This window comes from Gobius niger (assembly GCF_951799975.1).
Source record: "Gobius niger genome assembly, chromosome: 13".
NCBI lineage: Eukaryota > Metazoa > Chordata > Actinopteri > Gobiiformes > Gobiidae > Gobius > Gobius niger.
In genome coordinates this window covers 23,247,807-23,269,536 of record NC_136864.1, presented here as the reverse complement: position 1 = coordinate 23,269,536, position 21,730 = coordinate 23,247,807, and the positions used below count along the sequence as shown (strand labels likewise).

The 21,730-nt window shown below is 42.2% G+C and overlaps 1 protein-coding gene across 2 annotated transcripts; it reads left to right on the top strand.

Moving 5' to 3' along the window:
• The first annotated feature begins 5,480 nt into the window (after window positions 1–5,480).
• Window positions 5,481–21,257, top strand: mylk4a (myosin light chain kinase family, member 4a). Of its 2 annotated transcripts, XM_079569157.1 has the most exons (15): window positions 5,481–6,240; window positions 10,708–10,845; window positions 12,231–12,324; window positions 12,412–12,706; window positions 12,875–13,155; window positions 14,418–14,523; window positions 16,945–17,038; window positions 17,425–17,534; window positions 18,260–18,401; window positions 18,493–18,563; window positions 19,804–19,932; window positions 20,003–20,155; window positions 20,807–20,885; window positions 20,972–21,026; window positions 21,112–21,257. In XM_079569157.1, the coding sequence occupies exons 1-14, from the start codon at window positions 5,740–5,742 to the stop codon at window positions 21,023–21,025; spliced, it is 2,247 nt and encodes a 748-aa protein (XP_079425283.1). In that variant the 5' UTR covers window positions 5,481–5,739; the 3' UTR covers window position 21,026; window positions 21,112–21,257. The 2 variants fall into 2 exon arrangements, with proteins under 2 accessions (XP_079425283.1, XP_079425284.1); XM_079569158.1 differs by lacking the exon at window positions 10,708–10,845.
• Window positions 21,258–21,730: the final 473 nt, after the last annotated feature.

Sequence of the window (21,730 nt, the reverse complement as noted above, 5' to 3'; positions counted from 1 at the left end):
CGAAACCATGGTAAAGATAATTTTCAGAATTGTTGATGGTGGCCATTTTGGATTTTGGGCTCTCAAAATATATGCCCGCATTTTTGATAGGGGCATGGCCATAGACTGTTAAAAAGAATAGACAACTCCTCACTCCTTCCCGTTTCTCACAATGACTACGTTCGAGGGGGAAATCATGGCCAATTTATTGACTCCTCCTACCCTCCTGTGATGGGGCTTCATTAGTATATGAAATTGAAAACCAGCCTGGTTTCTTTAATTGTACCTAACCCAGTGTTTTCACAGGAGGAATATCTAGCTATAGAGTTTATAGAGAAGTTTAGGAAAATTAGAAACCAGGCTTTAAAGTGTTTTTTAATGTGTCTAAAGTGCAATGCTTACCAATGGGTAAGTGGCTATATGTTAGTACAACAGCAATGGCGGACCGATGGCGGCCCCTAGTGTTGTCGTCACAAAGCAGAGCCGCCATCGGGCATGGGGGCTACATTTTTATATACCCTCCACAGATGACAAATCCACTGAGAAACGAAACTTTGCTCTTGGCCTAGATGACCGGAGTTTGGGATTCTCAGATGACCATGTAAACGTAGCCAGTGTGGAAAAGTTTCTGCTCCTGTCCCATCCATCTCTGAAGTTCGCTCAGTACGGCAGCAGCGGTGAGAAACAAGGACAGTCCTTTACATGCCATAATATCCCGGATACTTGGGGAATATCTCGGGATAGTGAAATCAGAATATCCGTTCATTATTGGGATATACAAGTGCATGTAAACACAAAGAAGAACCAGAACGTTTTCTTATTGCAGAGGATACAGTGTGACCTCACAAGGTTAAACGTTAAACTATTTAAAGAGTGCGAGCTCTAGCTGTAGATCAATTTACATGTAAATATTTTCCACAGTTAATGTTCACACTTCGAGGTCACTGTGACACTTAACTTTTGTTTACAGTTATACCTGCTTTTCAGATATTTCCAAGTGACCCCAAACATCCTGGTCCTCCTGCTATCACATTAAACTAGTATTATTGTCATGCAGAGCTGGACATAGCAGAGATTCGTGCGGGCACATACTTGACACTGGCAGAGACGGTGCGACTGCAGACTTTCTTTGGCTCAGGTTTGACGGTTGAGAGTAGTGATATAAACTTGATATTAGCTTTATGTCATATGTCTCCACGGCCAAGGCTCTGTTAATAACTCCAGCAGACTTATTAACCTTTAAGAGATGCCAAAAGGCTAATGATCCTTTTCTCTTAACATGCTATTAAGGTCTCTGTTCCATTTCACTTTGTTATTATGTAAAGTCCGAGTGGTTATAAAAATGAGATGTCAAATAAGAATTCAGTCATCCACTAGTTATATAGCCTTACTTTATTGGCTTTACAATTTATTTAGTTGAAACGCTGTATTTCAAGTTGAAGCTCCCGGAACCATTGGCATGATAATGGCAAAAAAATGAATACGTTGATTTAATTGGAGCTTAAAGTAAACAGCACACATCTTCAGTAGTTCTGAGTGAATTTTCGGATTAATTATTTTTTACTTCGACTCTGCTACATTTCTGAACTGGATCAAAGCGAAAGTATTTTTGAATTGTGGGTTTAACCCAATCGGTAAGGAACATGCTTCTCTTTGGTCCTCATGGCCAGGAGCTGACATTGCTGTAATACCACCCCGGTAGCCAGGGGCGACTCCGAGAGACACTTGGTAAACAGCGTTTCAGTGGTGGCTGCTAGCACTACTTAAAAGCCTGGCTCTAAAGAGTGTTTCGTTTTTATTTCTTTTTTATTTGTCATTTATTTATCTAGGATAAAACTCATTGAGATTAAAAATCTCTTTTTCAAGAGTGTCTTATTTGCTATGCCCCATGTGACAACGCTAGGCTAGGTTAAAAACTGTAAGCCTAAATCTATGATTGACAGGCTCTGGAGCTCTGTGGAGGCTGGTCGCCGGTCCCGCCTTTTTGCCCTTTTAAGGAACATACTTCATAGGAGGAGAATTGGCAGCCATGTTAGTTTCACAGACCACTATGAATGGGGCTGAATGGAACACCGGTTATCTCTCTATACAGTCAATCATACGTCATCAAAAACATCACAATAATAATAAATCGCCACTATATAAAAAGCTATCACAAAAAGAGGAGGAAGGCCTTTTGGGTACAAGTGAACACAAAAAAAATACTGTTCAATAGTGAATCACATACAGGGGATTGAAATTGATGATATTCCATTAAAAGCTACTGTTAAACCTTTGTCGTAAACTAAAGTTTCAATCCAATCCAATCCAGCTTTGTTTATAAAGCACTTTAACTGTACTGTACTGGTCGACTATGTTGTTTTTAAAGTCAACTCTCCAGGGGGTGAAATGCCAAACTGGAATGCTTCGTTCTCTTCTGTTTTCCTTAATGCAGTTCTCAAACTTTTCACACTACTACATACCATCTCATGAAATATTTGACCCTCTAAGTACCACTAGGCCTAGATCAACATCAAATCAGATTGTATTAGTACAAATATTGTAGAATCGTAGCAAACCCAACATGAGGTTTAGCATTTGAGTGTTCTTATTTGCTTCTGTTCAGTAGCTCAAGGGCAAGGCGATAATGCATTGTTGACTGACAATCGCCTGTTTCATAAGCTACACTTAAAAAAAACAGCTCCATCCACACGGCGGGACAGAAGTGTCGCCGTCCGTGCCTGTTAAATTGACACAACAAGCTGCAAATGACCTCCGTTGTCTGTCATCTGCTGGCCTCCCAGGACAGGTGCGCGCCCATGTCCCGCCTGATGATTGATGGCTGGTCTCAGTCCCATCTGTTTGAGCACCGTCACTTGTTCTTTCCATTGCCGCAGACCCCTGCGCACGAATGATATGGGAAAAGTGCGCTGGCATGTGCTTGATAGACCCTAGAGCCTGGCCATTAAAGGCCACTGACCACTGCTTTTTTTCCACAAAGCAAGACCTTTGCCTATGTTTAGTAAAGAAGAAAATCATGCAACCGTGGTGGAGTGACTTGTCTTTAAACACGAGTTGACAGCGCACACCCTGACTGCCAACTTGTCACCCTTCTCTGCTCATTGCACCCGTGAACCCAGCGCCAGGCCTGGGGTGAGGGAGAGTTTGGCTGGGGTCATGGAAGCTCATTTTGCAGGCTGTGGTTCTGTTGTCAAGGGTGTATTTCATGGCGGTTTGGAATCTTGACTTTTAGTACAGGAAATACCCTTGGGTGCATTGTTGTGCGCGCACTTGCAGTAAACACAGACACTTCCCGCAAATGATGCACAGTATTGTGAATAAACTATGCAAGCAATTCTGCGACAAAGGTCTTATCCTTTACTCATCCATTAGTGTGGATTTAAGGGTGCACAAAATGGCGTTGACAAATGGCACATATCAAGATTTGTAGATTTTTAATAATAGACTGGGTGCAACTAGAATGCCAATCATACAAAATGCACATACAATTAAAACGCACAAACTTTCAAATGCATTTCCGTTTTAAATTAACTCAACCTTTTTTTTTTTAAATTGTAATTAAAATTGCACTCGTAAAACTAATCAAACCTCGGGATGTGAGCAAAGCATGTCTGGATTCCAGTACAAAAAGCAAACAAGTTATACAATTTACTAGAAAGATATGGTATGTTGGTGATGGTTTGTGCGAGTAGTAAATCATGCGCTTCGCCCCTCTCCTCTTTCCGCTGATGAACTCAACGTATCACTGCGCCCCCCCTTTGCCAAGAAACACAAGCTTCTTCAAGTTTCCCCCTCGACACTGGGCGTAAGTTACAGGCATTCGGTACTGCCCCATTCACACTCGTGCACCGTCATAGGGTGTAGTGGCAGATGACACACTGCTCCTACAGGAAAGTGTATAGAATAATGTATACCAGAAAGTTCCTAATCTTTATAGCGTTATTAATAGGTTACAAAAAGATACGATTAGTTTTAGAACATTTCTCCTGAGTTCAGTTTTAGTTTTGAGCGTGCGTTTTATTTGAATACATAGTGACTGGGACTTTATCGTGGAGACGTTAACGCAAGACTTGGATGGAATTATGCTTATTATTGAGGATACATTCTCACAGCGTTCACACTTAGTCGTGGGCCAAAAGTGGTCTACAATTCTGCCAGAACATGAGAAGGTAGCACTGGAGGCCTACACTCAAGCACTTTCCAAAATATTTCACCCGATGTCAGATCAACATTTGGTTTATAACCTTTGGAAAGTCGACTTGTGTTTTCTTTTTCACTTCATTCAAGGTGAAATATTGCACGACTTCATTTCACAATAGTTAAAAGGTGCATTACACAACTTTTATACGAAAAAAAAAGTTGATGTTTGTGTGTATTTGACCTTGTAGTGGCCCAGTGGCTGTATGAGTGGTCAGCATGGCGCCTTTACTTTCCATCACAGTGGCCTCTACAACGCTCCAGGATCACTTGTGTTGTAGGTTTTCCGGCGAGAGTCAGCAGAGAAAACCTTCCAAACAGTTGATCCTGGAGCGTCCTAGAGCCCACTGAAATGGAAAGTTGCATAATACACCTTTAAAGAGACTAGATGCAAGTTGGTCATTTTATGCTCACTACTGCCACCTCAGGTCTTATTCCTATTAGACTAGGCTCATTACGCTCATTCTACACATTTGGACATGGCTGGAACATATAGGGGGATGAAAACATTTAGGTTTAACATTTTTAAACTCGTAAAGTCCCTTTAATGTAACACAATTTGCTGAAGTCACAACAATTGTGATACATTCCAGTCCTACAGGTTTTATATTTTTACTATTTCAAGACAAATTATTTGTCTGTGAATTGCAATGTGTTTAGCATATCTCATAAGGCCAAATGATGTAAATATTTTAGTACAAAGCTCAAGCCCCAATCCCCATTTTAAAGCCCACAAATAGGAAATTACACAGACTACAATTATGAATATAATATAACCTTTGCAAACAAGAAAACATTCTGTTTTCAGGGTTGGATATTGTACAATACCTGCTGCACTGTTAGATTAGTACAAACAAGCATTAGTGTATTTTCTCAAATGTTAATTCTTCAGTATGTGTTCAAAACTGATTCTCAAACTAAAATGGAGAATCTTATTGCTATCATAACACACTGAAAACATACTATTAGATCTTTTTTTCCCTAAACTTCTCATGCAGGCCTGCAAAAAACGACTCAAATCTAGATATCCATTTTAAATCGACATCATTTCACAGATTTTTTTTCTCTTGCACTCTTTTACAATGACATAGGAACAAACAAATGATCATTGTCATAGCTGTAGGCTCCAAAGAATAGCTGTGTACAGTGACCACTTTGACAGCCAGCAGCCGAGTGACGGTGGTGGAGCTTAACACTTGCTGCCTCTCAAATGACTGGTGGGCCAGGCAGTGCCAAGCCCCCACCCCAAACACTTGACCCCATGCTGACGTGGGCCCATGCATTCACATTTAGGGACACCGGCTCATTCCACTCTTAATACCACTGCGAGTGCGGAGAGAGAGAGGCTGGCCCCGGGGATCGGTTCTCAGAGGGCTTTCTCACTTAATTACAGACACAGAGCCTAAGCCTACCCAAACTTTTACTCATTTGGACTACATCGCTCAGCTTTTGGGAACACTTGCGGATAGAACTGGCTGCAATTTTCTGCAAAACTCTTTCCAGGGACGTCGGCGGCTCCTCTTCAGTCCGTGTCTTAATGTGATATTTACACAACTGGAAGCCATGAGTTCAATGGGAATCAACCAGAGTGACCTGAAAGACGGCCACAACGCCAGCTTCGACCTCATCCACAACCGCATCGAGTCGCTGAGCACCAAGATGGACACGCTCATCAACATCCAGGAGAAGGTCCTGAATCGACTGGACAGCATGGAGAGCACGGAGAGTAAGGCGGAGGAGGAGAACGGCGCTGCGCCCAAAGCGGTGGACCAGCTGGTGGGGCGGGAGGTGCGGGACATCTGTCAGGAGCTGAGCACCATCATGTCCGAGGTCAACCAGCGCTCGGAGCAGCAGGCGCAGAAGCTGGAGGGGATGGAGAAGCTGGTCCTGAGCATGCAGCAGGTCATCAGCTTCATCGGGGAAACCGTCAAGAGCTCCCGGGTCATGCAGCTGATGCTGAAGGGCAACACGGCGCGCAAGGGAGCCAAAGTTAAGGACAATAAAGGCAAGGTGGTCAAGAAGAAAACCTCGACAGACGCACTGACGAAGAAGGCAGATGCAAAGGTGAGACACTGACAGTACTTAATGTGAATCAACATAAACTACATGTGACTGTCAACTTGCCATTGCTCTTTTAGAAGATGGCATTGGAAAATACTGTATATTTCTATCGATGTTGATATTAATGGCTTATTTTGATCCAAGGAAGTCAGCAATGTACTGTATTTCAAGGCAATGAATAGGTGGAACACTGTCTCTGGCATGAAGTTTGCATACATCAGTTTGGCTCTGCAGTAGCCATATGCCTCATTTGTTTTCTCTGTGTATTTTTGCCAACACCACATGTTTAAACCAGTCTGTCATTAGTTTTTTGCTGTTGCTGAATGAATTGTACAGTTCTGCCTCACAGCTAGTGTCCAGACTTCACTGCTCATCCATCACTCGCAGGCTCTCCAGTATCTGTGTCCAGTCAGTCCCGCTGACTGCGGATTTCCTCCATCTTATTGGGATCCCGTTGTTCTTGGCAGCACAGATGAAAGTGATCACAGCATCGAGATGACCATCAAACCCTCTCAGAATGTGTTCTGGCCTCAGCTTTAAATTCCCCACATCAGGGCCTTGGGCTTGAGCATGAAACACAGATTATTCCAACGTGCTGATAGAGGCTAAGGCGACTAAGGCCGTGGGATTTTAGTTGCTACATAAGCTACCAGTAAATGTCAGTCATGCATTCTAACCATATTCTCAAATGTATAATGGCTGCCTCAGAGGCCCGCACTGAGCACGAGAGGCTGCTGTGTGTGGGGTCAGGAGAAATGTGAGCATTCGTGCATGATGCTGTTTTGGGCACCGTCTGCACACTGTTAGTGGTTTCAAAGGAATTAACCCCTTGTACTCTGCAAGCGTTAGGTGTCACTCTTGTGCTGAGTCAGAACATCTCTCCCGCAGCCTCCCACTGACTCACTGCTGCTATGTTCCAATGTCTCCTCTTCCGGTGCACACGCATGTGTCACACATACTGCTGAAGACGGATGTGGCCCATAAGGCGTCGAACTTAAGGCCCAAAGACCATTGCTATTTTGGGGGTTGCTTTTTTACACCATTTGCCCTCCCTGTACCAGAGGGGGCAGTGTGAGTGAAGTGTCTTGCCCAAGGACACTGTTTAGGTCAGATTTGAGCTTGTCTTTGAAGAACACTTTAGCCTGTCATCTTTAAGTGAAAAATACATTTGGGGTTAAACACAGTACATGATTCATGCCCTGTACTGTCCTCTTGCTATTGTTCACAAAGTCTGTGATGTTTAGCTCGGGGTTAAAACTTCTCCCAGCAACAATAGCTCCCCATAAAGTTTATTAGGCTTCTCACAGACAATGCTGTCAAAGCCAGTTTGATATAGAGTACCTCGTAAAACACTGTATTTAAGGGTACACTTTTAGAAATTATAGGCTGCAGTCCAGATTCATAAATCTTTGTATTTATGTTTCGTGATATTGGTTCCATTCCAGGAGTTGCTATCAGTCTTTATTAGCTCAGTGACAGTGTCAGATTCTGCACATGTTTGAATGCTACCAATAGACAGGTCACGGCCTTACGTAAAGGCCACTAAGTGGTCCTTGCGATGTGAGAATTATCTTCAATTGCAAAGCAGCATCAGGGAAAGCTGTCGCCTTCACCTCAGTGTGCTGACGTCATGTGACTTGGTTATCAGGTACTTGTGCTGATGTCACTCTGAAGAGGACCCTTGAATGTCGGACACAAAGTCCATGGAGCCACTTAGGCATATTTATGTAAATCATGGGCTTAACATTGAGGCGACACAAAGCACTGTGGAGGCCCCTCGTAAATGTCTGTGAATACTGTAATGTGCGTTAGGGCTTATTTTAACCCAGTTCTTATCGCAATTTAGGCCTGTTTATTGTGGGTGTAATCTGGGATTTAGTCGGGCCCAGGGGTCACAGCAGTGCCAGGTTGTAGGACTATTACTGTAATGATGGAGGACAAGTTTGTATGATTTGTTGCATTAATTATCCAGACCAGGACCATAATCACTGTTTTTATAATTATTATTGCCCCATTCAAAGTGACAATGCATCAGCTCACCTGCTACAAGTGATGAGAGTAAAGTTGGGGTCACAGCCTGTCTGCACTTCTAGCTATTGAACCTATGGCAACAACAAACAGACTCTTTTGAGGAACAATTATCCTGGGAAACTGTGCCGTAGTCGACTGACGCGCCATTCTGTTTTAACCGTGCGTCTCCAGGGTGACATTTTCTGCCCGGTTTACGTTTGAATGATCACAGGCTTGCCCAGCATCGGCGGCTCGCGTGCGCCTCACATTACCGGGAATGTGCCTTGCCGTCAGAGTCGCTGCGCCGCCGCTAGAGGTGCCACATGCTCCTCTCCCAAGCCGCCCTCCATCTCCCAATCACACTGTTGTCACTGGGGAAACACTGCACTTAAAATACCACCCCCCCTCCGCCCCCCTCCTCCCAACCTGTTTACCTCACAACACCCACCCCCCCCCCCGAGTGCAAGACAGGTTTTTCCATTGCTGTTTGATCACACAGTGTTTAGTGAGAGTTCCCCGGTAGAGAAATTCGAACGACGGCCGACGCTCGCCTGTAATATTTTCCGCCCGGAGTCAGCGGTTGCATTCTTCAGCTCAGGGGCAGCGAGTGATAAGCTATAAATTCTTAAGCGCCGCTGCTGCCTGTCCATCTACAGCCAATCTCTAAAGGCATGCCCATTATACCAGTCCGTCTGTGTGCTATAAACTTTGCTAACATGCCAGTCCTACACTGTCTTTTCATGTTGTTGCTTCGCCCGGGCATGTGTGTCATGTCTTTAATCTTGGGTTGATTCACGGTTTCATTTTTATGACCAACCAACATCAATGTGTTTTTCATCCTGTGTGTCCGATTCACATACAGGGACTGCCAAGTGTTGTGCAATTACCCCCAAGCAGGGTGTGTGCTTCAAATACATACTAGAACACATTGCTCCAAAGGAAAAAGTACAACTGTAATACAAGGCACTGACTGTACAGATAAAGAATACAGTAGGGCTGCACCGATCCGATACTGGCATCAGATATTGGAGCCAATGTTAATGGGATGATTGGGGGGTCTTTCATCTCCCCCTGGTGTCTCTGGCCAGAAAACCACAATTGCAACTTGATTGCCACCGCACTGGAGCAACCAATACACAGGCTAACGGGCAAAGCTAGCTGAGGGCTAGCGCCACTTAAACAGTATTTACAGCCAAGTTTGAGTAAAAAAAAAAAATTCAATTGTGTAATTGGATGTACAATATCCCTCTCTCCCTTTGTCTTTTCTGTCAGCGTAGTATTTACTCTCACAGACAATTAATGAGGAAAAAAATCTTGCTACGACCCCTGCAGTTGCGCTAATGGCCTCCAGGGCCAAGAGTTACCTAGTACTGCTTTAACCTCTTAAAAACAAGCGACAAAAGAGTGATGAAAAAGCAACAAAAATTAGATGAAAAAGTGATGAAAAGCACTATTTTAAAAAGACGAGAACACAACAAAAACACTTCCAAAATGTGACAAAAAACATGGCAAAAGAGTGACAAAAATGTGCGGGAAAAGAAACAATAACAACCAAAAAAGCGACAAAAACACGACCAAAGAGTGATGAAAAAAACAACAAAAAATCAACAAGAAAGCCACGAAAGAGCTGCAAAAAAGCGGCGACAACCCAACAAAAAAGTCACGATCAGTTTTGTAGGGCTTAGCTTTCAAATGAGGCGTCACACTTGCATGTGGACTCCAGTCATGAAGCTTCTAGATTTGGGTAAAACTGCACTGGAGAAAATTCGCTTTCCATTGATAAAAAAAAATTGAATTTCCATTGGTATAACGGATAATTGATCAATGTCTTGTTTGCAAGAAAAGATAAGACTTACCGGATCTGACACTGGAGAAAAGAGGGACATTCACATTGTTCAGTCAAAGCAGCCACTTTTAAGAAAGTCTCTTGGCATTGGTTAATATCGGATATCGGCAGATACTCAAACCCCCAGTATCGGCATCGGAAGCACAAAAGCTGGATCGGTCTAGTATATAGCACCAACACAATAACCACTTTCATTCATTCATGTATAATCTTTTGTTAGAGCTGTGTGACATCACCGGCTCCCTCCCTGAGAGAGGGGACCCCCTCGAGCAGTGACTGCATGGTCAGAGGGTCATCAACTATACAATCTGTGCAAATCATTGTTGTAAAAATCTGACATGACTTGCAAATGGATACAAAAACACCCCAACTGCATGCTGTTTGTCTGAAAATATATATAAAAAGACTGTACTGTACTACAAAAATATATATTTATTTTTTGCTGTTAGTCAAAACAAAGGTCTACTAATCTCCCATAAGATGAATTACTAGTGTATGTACATCCCTCATTCTTCTCTTTCATCTTTTGTGAGTTCATTTCATTTTGACCATCCTGTGTGCCGTTGTTATTCTGTGTATAACCCACTAAGCGTTCCATCTTGTCTCTCTACTAGAAAACTACCTCTAATAAAGCCAGTAAAGGGACTCAAGAGATAAGCGCTGCATGTGAGCGCAGCGCCGCACACGCCTCACACAAGACAAAGCTCCACGGACCAAAGCATTTCCTCGCCTCACGCAAATGTGGATTCTTTGTACGTTCTCTACATCTATCACCGTCTACTTCACTGTTGCATGTGTGTTGTTTGATGTCGCTTCACACTAACAGCATCTGTCACATTTGGCCTATATGTCAGCAAGTGTATTTAAAGGTTTGAAATAATAGCCTTTTTAGTTTAGAACATGTACTAATCTTGTTGACCCAGTGCCTAAACAAGGGTGTTAAATGGGCACATGGCAGTAGAATAGGCTCAGTGCACCGAATGTTGCATAGTAACATGATGCTAACTTCCTAGGGCAATGACTGTTTCCTGTGTTTTGTTCTTTGCTGAAACAAATATATTTTAAAATAGAACTGGACAGAAAACAAGCAGCTTCTGGGTAATAACTTACAACATATTACAAACTTTACTCAGGATGTAAATACTTCATCAGAGGCACTTCTGTGTCTCTTCTGTTTTGTTCTGTTTTAAAATCTTAATTTGTTTTGAATTTATATTAAAATGTGGACAGGAATAAGTCTTTACCCTCCACTGGCCAACAGGAAGTTAGTCCAAACTATTCTGTGCACAGAGTCTATTAGAATGGTAGTGCTGATAATGATGTGATTATGTCGATATCAATATGAAACTTTAACTGTAGAGATTACTGACATTATTATAGGCAGGGTTGCCATCAAAAATCCACGGACATACAGTGTTTTCTACTAGTTTAGAGAGCCCATGTGCTCCTGCGATGATGAGAAACCGCCTCTCCTCTTGTACTGAAAAAGCAGCTCTCAGAGTTCTGGGTTTGAGATTTTGTTGAAATTGAAAACAGGATGACAAAAAAACAGCTCTTTTCATCCACAGCAAGGCTTAAAAAGCCGCTCAATTCTGCGGTTTAACTGCGGACCTGGAAAGCCTGTTATTAAGCTTTACATCAAATGGAAATAAGACATTGTATGAGAAAAATTGCCAAAATTGCATATATTTACTAAATCAAAATCATGGATAGAGCTAGGTTAAAATGTATGAATTTCATTGAGATATTAGGTTAAGGTCAGTTTCTTTATATAGCAAGTTTAAAAAGGAGACCGTAGAGTCCAAGGATGCCTTCCATCTTCAATGGAAAAATAGGAATAATAAGCAATTTAAAAGCAACACTAAATTTACTATGAGCGCTCAAAGCTCAGCAATTCCCAAACAAATCTATGGAGGAAAGTTGATTTAGTGTTTGCTGGACAAAATTAATGGCATATTGTGTGGATTATAACACTTTTTTCCACATAAAAGCTTACGAGCACAAACTGGCCCAAAACCAAAAGGTGTCTCTCTTAAAAGATAGACTTAGACTCATGCCCACAAAGACATAAAGGTTTGCAGTAAAGTAATTTCATCCTGAATAGTAACTTTGGCTAATTTCACATTTCATTTTTCAGTTAAAAGAGCACAAAAACAAAGAGGGGACAGAGAAACCCTCTCTGACACCCAAAAGCCCCAAAGCACAGAAGAAAACCAAGCCTCCAGATACAGGTGCTGAATCTGCTCGACTGGACAATTCAGTATTGTTTCCAAGTATAGTCAGTGTTATCATAATATTGTCTACTTGCGTCTTCACAGACATCTCCGTAAAGAAGCAGGCCTTGTTATTAGAAGAGGTGCAGAAACTGAATCAGGAGAACAGTGAAAAGTCGAGTGTAAAGCTGTGCCAGGCACAGGCGGTAGATGATGTCGCCGCCGTGGTCTACTACCTACCGGACGACTCCAAACTGAAGCAGGGGCCAGAGGAGCAGCGTGAAGAGAGGGCCACTGCAGAGGAGAAGAAGGAAGAGGAGGAGGAAGAGGAGGAGGATGAGGGGGTGTCTGAAGAACAGGAGACACGTGAAGAGAGCACAGCTGAACCACTATCCACCAGGTACAGGAATGAATGAATTGGGCCAAGATGAAGGACTTCATGTCATTATAACTTCTCTTAAATCTTAAATCTAGGTTTTCTTGTATTGGATGGAACTGCATAAGTGATAATGCATTATTAATATCATTATGGCACACAATTAGGTGACATGCTCTCCTGTCGTCACAGCTCTGCGGATGACACGAGTCTGCCACAGCCCTCTGACGTCGTATCGGACCAGAACACAGCGGCTGAAGAGCCCACAGCTGCAGAAGACTCTGAGAGTCAGGAAGAAGAGAAAGATGACCAACATGCGCACAACATGGCGACTGAGGGCTGGGCGATGTTCAAGGCGGAGGGCGTGGAGATCACTCTGGACCTGAAGCAGAGAGTGGAGGAGGAGAGGAGCTGCTTCGCCGAGCTCGACCCGCCGACTGTGGCAGACGAGCACGCAGAGCGCTTCTTTATCGGTGGGTTCTGGTGGCGGCTTTCAGAGTGTACAATCCTGATATCCTGATTATCACCAGTATTTATCACTGATTAGCCTGTCATATCTTTAAACTCATACTATTATATTTTTTAAGATTTTGAAAAGTCTACTGAAAAAAGGTGAGCCAGTGTGGGCTTCGAGGTGGAACTGTTGATCTTCATAGATATTGAGATAGAATGAAAAAGATTTTTATGGCCAAATCTGCCAAACAGGTTACATTGTTCTTAGAGTTACATCAGTGATTAGTCAAAAATATTATTAAAAAAAGCAAAAGAACCAGGGAGCAACTCCATAAACTCAACTCGACTCAACTTCATTTACATATTATACCACTATGGAGTAAATATCTGACTTAGATTTAAACTTTCAAATACAGCGTTCTTATCCCTGTATCTGTTCACTGTATCTAATGATACAGTGAACAGAATGTTTTTCTTCCCATGTTTCATGAGCTGAACTCAAAGACAGGAAACATTTTCTATTTGCACAATAGACCCATTTCCCTCAAATATTAGTCACAAACTGTCTTAGTGATCATCCTTTTGGTTTGTATAGCAGCCAGTGGCACAGGGAACATTGCATGGGTAGAACAAAGAATGGAGGAAATCAATTTCCAACTAATTCTGAAGAAAAACCTAGCACCATCTGTGGGAAAAGCTGCAATAACAAAGGCTTCTACAAATGGCAGATGATCGTAAACACAGTTCAAAATCCACATCAAGAGGTCTACCGGTAGTCTGAAGGTTTTGACGGTCCCCTGACCTTAACATCGCTGATGATCTGTGGATCTCCAAAAAAGCAGTGTGTGACAGACAACCAAGGAGTCTCTCAGTTCTGGAAGACTTTTGTAAGGAGGAAAGGGCTAAAATCCATCCCTCAAACTACAAATGAAAGACTCGTGGCTGCCAGAAAAGCCTTTAAAGCTGTGACACTTAGAAATGTTATGGGAATGTCTCATCTTCAGTCTCATGCCTTTTGGAGATGATTTAATCTTCCCATTGCTTCATTGTTCACATTATTCAAAGTTTTGATCTGGGGTGCATAAACTTTTGCACTTTTTTGATTTCAGCACATGAAAAAGTGGAGCGTGTTTTTGTTCAGTGTATTTTTCTAAATATATGAGTTAGGAGAGATGGAAATAGAAAAGGCCATTTGGGTTACAAACCAATATATATCAACTATAGATCTACGCAATGTGATTTTAACAATGTCATCTGAATTCTCCCTTTTTTTATTCTCCAGACACCACTCCTCCTCCCGCCGCGCCGTTCATCCACCGCATTGTTTCCGCCAAACCCAACCAGATCATCAACTTCTACACAATCAACTGGCAGGAGGTGCTGGGCGGGTGAGCACTCTATCAATCATGCAAATCCGAGGTGCGCCGCGCATTTTTGACTCAACGTCAAAACGAACCCTTGTCAGCTTCATGGAAGGTGCGCTGGGACGGCCATGCAGTAGTACACAGCCTGTCATCATCTACAGGAGGGGGGGGGGGGGGGGGGGGGGGGGGGGGGGGGGGGTCCCTGTCCCGCGGGAAGGTCACCATACCGAGCCATTTTAAACATTGTCAAGCGGTTGTGCAAGCTCAAACTGACAGGTAGAAAATCCCCGTTCCAAATCAATCAAGAAGAGTGAGCATACTTTACATTCACTCCATTAAATGTTGCTTTTTTTTGTTGCCACTTATTGCTCATTCTCACGGGACCCAACCCTATGTGTGAATACTGTCTAACCCAAACATTATTTTAGTCATTACTGCCAGACAGTACTTTACACTGATGCCTAATCTTAGACCAGTGTTACATAAAATACCACCAAATACTCCTGTTTATTGACTGCAGATCAAAGACAGTGAGGGAATATTTCTCAGCTCGACAGAAGGCTTAATTGCGTAAGCCCCCTCACTTCCCCATCCCTCTATCTCCCTCTGTAGCCTCCCCCCATCCTCCGGTTCATAACTTTAGAGTCATGGTGGTTATTTTTACCTGGAGGACTGTACGGCATGTGAAACTGTATCCGCGGGGCCAGCTGGTGGCTAATCACTAAGTGTTAATCCACGGCTTCAAAGAGCAGACAGTGGCCCGGCTCACATTTAATGAAATAACAGATTAAGCAGGGTGCCATGTTCAAATTCGCACAGATCGTTTTATCATTCGCCATGGGGAAAAAGCACAACACAAGCCTCTCGGGCGGGACCCTCAGCTGTGGACTTCTAGGAGAGGTGACGTGGGGTTATTAAATGTTCATGGGCCGGGAGAAGAATAGGTTCAGGAATTTTCAGGATTTTTTTTTTTTTTTTTTTTACTTCAAACCACACTTCACAGGAGGTTACCCAACCTTTCTCCACTGAAATTCACCAGCAACCACAACCTCTTTCCAAATCTAAATACTCTTGGACTTCAAGGAAAATGAAAGCTTATTTATTTCGTTCATTCATTTTGTTTGACATTTAGCTTTGACTTCTTTTTTCCCTTCATGGTGTTGTCACTTTCCATTTTAAAAAAACCCAAACATTAGGGAATTAAAATGAAGAAACTGCTACATTTTGTTAGCGTCCAAGCATATTATATTTTTTTCATTCTTCTCTCTGAACCCTCCTGCAACTTTAGGTACCACTAGCTCAGTCTGTATAGGCTGGCAACAACTATTAGAGGTCAACCGATAAATTGAACCGATATTTGGGGATTTTTTGGCTATCGGCTGATCTAGCGCCGATATCGCCGGGATCGACAGTGATAGAGACTTCCTGTTTAGCATTGGAAAGAGCAAAGCCAGGGCTTTAAAATGTGTCCTCCCACAACTCCCTAGGCCTCAGTGGAACAGAGAAACATCGCAATGAATATCGGTTAGCTACAAGTTTGTTAAATACGTTTAAAGTTTCCCTAGACCTCAGTCGATTTGAACCACAGAGAACCTGGAGAATTCAATCTCTGAGTTAGTTTTAACCCCCGTAATTGTATATTTGATCGACGTGCAAAATGCAGCAGTAACAGTATGCTAATGCTAACGGCAGTATGCTACTGCAAATGGCAACTAATCAAAGCTGGGACAGAAACTATGATTGAATCACCTAAAGTAATAAAATAAAATCGCCCACTACTGGAGTGGCCAAGTATTTATGTTTTTACAGGATTACAGACCAGACATTTGGAAAAATCGGCAGAAGAAGTGGCCAAAAATATCGGTCAAAGTTATCTTCCAAACATATTGGCATTGGCCAATAAAAATTGGTAAAAATTATCATCGGCCTGAGAAAAATCCATATCGGTCGATCTCTAACAACTACAACAACAAATAACACCTTTATATCATCTCTTTGCGGATTTCGAAGGTGTTTTTACCCCCTTAAAGACACAGTCTTTGTTAGCCTAGCCTCTAGGCCCTAGAGGCTAACAATTTTTAGGTTCCATATCCACAGTTATTGCTAAGTCAGCATGTACCAGTTTGTCCTGGTAAATATTACAATTCAGACTTTGAAACATCAGGGTAAATTCTAAATCTGAGGTAAAATAGTCTGAAAACAAAATTGAAGCATTGCCAGCAAATGGTTCCGGTGGCCCAACAATACCATGGCTGAAGAACAGCACAAGAAAGTACCAAATTACATGAATAACAATTTATGCTAGTATAACCAATAGAATTACAGCAGGGTAATTAATGGTTGCCTTGAGTAATGTGCTTTTTGTGAGTAGAGAAGAAAATGTTCATAAAGTATAATTATCCACGCAGATGAAAGGTGACGGTGTTTTTTGTTGGTCTTTCTCAGGGGTCGTTTTGGCCAGGTGCACAAGTGTGTTGAAAACTCGTCCGGACTCACTCTGGCGGCGAAGGTCATCAAAGCCAGGAGCCAGAAAGAGAAGGTACAGCGTCTCAGTCCTATTTATACGATTGCAGCGGGAGACATGCCACATGATATAAAAAGCAGGGGCTGTTTGCTAGAGCACATTCAGACTATAGTCCACTACAAGGCCACTGACCAGGAACAGAAGCCTAAGAATACTTGTCACCTAGGCGACAAATATTTGACCTAGTAGGAGATGCATTGTCTGATCGGGGAAGGGGGGACAGCTGACCTATGTGCTTGCCTTTTGTCTTGTTTTTCTGTGCGTCCATATTTGTCCGCACCTGTTTCGCTGGCTCGTTCATCCGTTGGTCTGTCCGTCCTCCTGTCCCCCTGACGTCCCCCTCATGCCCCTCTGATGCCTCTGTCTCTGTCCGTGTGTCTGTCTGTGCCTGTCTTTGGTAGGCGGTGGTGAAGAATGAGATCCAGGTCATGAATAATCTGGACCATGCCAACCTCATCCAGCTCTACGCAGCTTATGAGTCAAGGAATGACATCATCCTTGTACTTGAATAGTACGCACCTTATTATATCTTTTATTTACTTTCCATTAAAGGGGGGGTATTACGTGAAATCTATCTTTTTTTTTTTTTAGAGCTTTTTACCATAATACAATGTGGTTCTCGCATCAAAAACATATCTGGAGTTGTGTTTCGAGCCGCCGGCGCATCTTAGAGTGATCTTTGAATCTTCATCGGCAGCTATAGCAGCGTGGCGGCAGCTCCTAAAAAAGCTCCTCCTGTTTCCAAAAAGCTCCCTTTGAGGTCCTGTGAATCCAGGAAATGCTTTTCTAACCACTCAATCTCTCGCAAGGCTTAATCCTTTCATCGTGAAGTAAAATCACTCGCCATAGCTTCATGGCAGCCACTCGGGCCTACCCTTTATTTTCTCTCTTTACTGAAACAGCCGGGGGTGGGAGGGGCTCATGGGGGAGAATGATTATGTTCTAGATCAATATTGCATTTTCCAACCAGTAAAGTGTAAGAATAGTGATAAAGATGTGAGATTATTACCAAATACCTGCAAAAGCATAATACCCCCTCTTTAATAGCGTATGAACAACATCATCACCCATATAATAAAGTCTGTCCACTTTGGTACAATCCAGAATACATTAATATATTTAGGTGTGCTTGTGGCGCACCGTTTAAACTTCATATTCCTAAACATGTTGATTTTAGAGAATAGAAATCGCACTGGATTCTGTTGAGTTGACTGTTTGTGCGTCTTGTCACCCCAGCGTCGGAGGCGGGGAGCTGTTTGACAGGATCATTGATGAGAACTATAAGCTGACCGAGCTGGACGCCGTGGTGTTCATCCGGCAGATCTGTGACGGTCTGCAGCACATGCACAAAATGTACATCCTGCACCTGGACCTGAAGGTGACTACTCGGACTCAGAGCAGACAAGCATAGGGAGAGACAGAGGGTTTTTACTTTCACTCTAACTCTGTGGTTTTGTTGTGAATTCTAGCCAGAGAACATCCTGTGTGTCAGCAGAGTGACTAATAAAGTCAAGATCATTGACTTTGGACTGGCAAGGATGTAAGTCAGTAGCTACTTTCCAGTGTTTCAGTCCTTCTTGAAGCTGGGATGCACTGGGATACATGCTACGTTCAAAAGGCTCTGTACCTGGAATGTTTTTAGCTAACTTCCTGTTGGTTATTGTACGATAAAGGCTACTTCCTGTCCACATTTTAATGAAATTTAAAGTGAAATACTATTTAAAAAGAGAAGCAAACTCGAATAAACGTCAAGCATGTGTTTAACTCAGATGGCGGTGCTATTTCAGCATTAGCGATAAATCATTAGCCTTTAGCTTTCAAGGGATATTTCAGGATTTTTGACATGTGGGCCTCATTTCCTAGTTATCCAGAGTGTTGTTGATTTCTGGAGATATATATTTTAAATTAATGCAGTCCTTATCTTTGAAGAGTTAAGTGGTGCTAGGCTAGTGCTAGGCTAGCGCATGTCTATGGTAACTAGTAGCCTGCATTAAAAATCTCTTCAAAATCATGGGGTCGTCCTCCAAACGTTGCCATATTTGATATGTAGAAAGCTCCTTTTTGAATTCCACATGTCGTAATGCCGGCCGCAGGTACAACTACTGTAGATCCGGTAACCTAGCAGATCACTCCGCCGCTGCGTAGCTTGCAACCAGGAAGCTGATGCCGCTCAAATATAAATTATTTAAATGCAAAATGGTTATATGATTTTTTATTTTTTATTTTTTTAAATCAGCCAACACAGACATTCATAGGTAGGCTGGTGTCATAAATGATTTTCCTCAGGTGCACTGTTTGGGTCAGACTGTTTTTATTGCAGGCTACTAGTTACTATAGACATGCGCTAGCCTAGCACTAGCCTAGCATTATTAAACTCTTCAAATATAAGGACTGCATGAATAAAAAAAAAAAAAAAATGAAATCAACAACACTGGAAATGGGGCCCCATGTCAAAAATCCTGAAATATCCCTTTAAGGCTAAAACACCTACAGTTACAAACACAGAAGTCTCCTCCAGTGCAGTATTTACATCTTAAGTGAAGTTTTAATAATCTAAGTAATAATAAGTAATAATCTAATTGCTGCTTATTTTCTGACACTGTTTTGTACTGTTTAAATATATATTTATTCCAAACGAGTCATGGCTAACTCTCCATAGGAATAAAACACAGACAGGAAAGTCTTTACCGTCCTCTGAAACCTGGAAGTTGCTAAGCATCATCCCGTCGTGCACAGGGCCAGTTTCCTATTAATTTGGGTCATATTTCGTCCCTGACCAGATATAAACCAAGAGAGAAGCTACAGGTGAATTTTGGCACTCCAGAGTTTCTCGCTCCAGAAGTGATCAACTATGAATTTGTCTCGTTCAACACTGACCTGTGGAGCCTGGGCGTCATCACCTACATGCTGTGAGTACCCCTTGTTGCTACATACTGTAAAGGCGCCATTAGAGCTCATCTGGGACATCTCCCCCTTCAGCCTGAGCGGCCTCTGCCCTTTCCTCGGAGACAACGACAATGAGACTCTGAACAACATTCTGGCCTGTAAGTGGAGCTTTGAGGAGCAAGAGTTTTCGAGCACTTCAGACCAGGCCAAAGACTTCATTTCCAGACTTCTCATCGTCAACAAGAGGTAACAATTTGCCTTCACAGTTAAGGCTGGGTACTGTTAAACAAAGAAAAAAGAGAAAAAAGGTTTAGGTTCTACTGGTATCAGAAAAATTAAGGTGTCAAAAAGAAATATAAAACTTTGTATTTGCATCCAAGTTTTGATGCTGTCATCAAAGTTTAAAACAAAAGTGAAAAGTGAAAGTTGAAGGGGGGTGGTGGGGAGAAAGTGAAAAAAAAAAAAAGGGAAAAAACAATGTGGCAATGTGGGAAACATTTAAAAATGTGGGTAAATTGCCCTAAAGTTTGTTCGAAAAATGTGGAGGCAATTCAGTGAAAAAAATTGACAAAATATGGACATTATGGGAACAAAAAAAAAAGAAAAAAAGAAAAACCTTTTTTAGTTAAAGTTTCTTTGTCGTTTCACCTCAAACAAATGATACAAAAATTGGGACGGTAGGGGAAAGGACTAAATTATCATTATTAATCTGTTTGATGGTTCTATATGACAAATAATTTAGAAAGTATTGAAAAAAGCATCGTTCGGGTATTGGTATCGAAAACCAAGTATCATAAAAGTACAGGTATGGAGAAAAAAATGTATGGTACCCAGCCCTATTCACAGTCATAATAATGCCAAAATGTATTCTATAGTTTTATTTCTTGTGTTGTGTAGTTGGAGAATGACGGCAGGTGAGGCTTTGAGACATCCCTGGCTCTCTGACCCTGTGCTCCACCACTCCCTTCACGCAAAGGTCTGGAATGACTCAACGATTAAAAAGAAAAAAAAAAAGTTAACTGTTTTCTTACACTGCTGCTGCTATTATGATTTATTCCACAGAAAACCCATTGTAAATCACGGAGATCATCTTGTGTGCCTGATTCAAATAGTTGAGGTTGATATGATTCATTTGGCCACCAGAGGGTGCTATAGACCAGCTTTTTGTAGACTGCATTCTGAACGTTGTGTTTGTGTTTCAGGACTGGACACTGGTGTGAACCGTGCTGTGGCAAGTTGGACCAACCCTCCTGTCCATGTTATTACCCAGGATTAATAATCTGTGCAACAAGCTAATAGTAATTTAACTGTGTACTCTCATTGGGCTTTTTTCTTTAAAATGTAATCTATGCTATCCCATAGTTCATGTCAGTCAGATATTATCATCTACTGTAAATGGCTTTTTGCGTGTGGTCTGACATTTTACTTTGCACGCTCGTTACTATTCATTTCACAATAATGCGCTTACGTAAATCAAAGTATTTACTCCCTATGGGCTGTTCATGACGCTGCTCAAAGTGAAAACACCCCAACCAGAAGAAAGCTACAAATGATCATATTAACTAGATGAAGCTAGTTAGATTGCCCGTGTGAGGGCTGTTGTAACAATGTCTTTACTTAGTCATGCTTCCTGTGCATTGAAACCATCAGTTTTATTCATGTGTTTGGTGTCATACGTTTAGCATGTGCACTTTATAATGTTTCTGTAATGAAAAGTAGTCGAGCGCCTGTAGTCCCGCCTTGTCCTCAAGTACAAGCACATTCTCAAATTCATGTCTTATCATAGATATCGGCTGCATGTCCAATGAAATGTGACACAGT

Coding starts and splice junctions, on each gene's coding strand:
- mylk4a (XM_079569157.1), top strand. CDS start 5,740: ATGAGTTCAATGGGAATCAACCAGAGTGACCTGAAAGACGGCCACAAC. Junction 10,846..12,230: donor CACGCAAATGTGGATTCTTT/GTACGTTCTCTA, acceptor TTCATTTTTCAG/TTAAAAGAGCACAAAAACAA. Junction 17,039..17,424: donor CCAGGAGCCAGAAAGAGAAG/GTACAGCGTCTC, acceptor TGTCTTTGGTAG/GCGGTGGTGAAGAATGAGAT.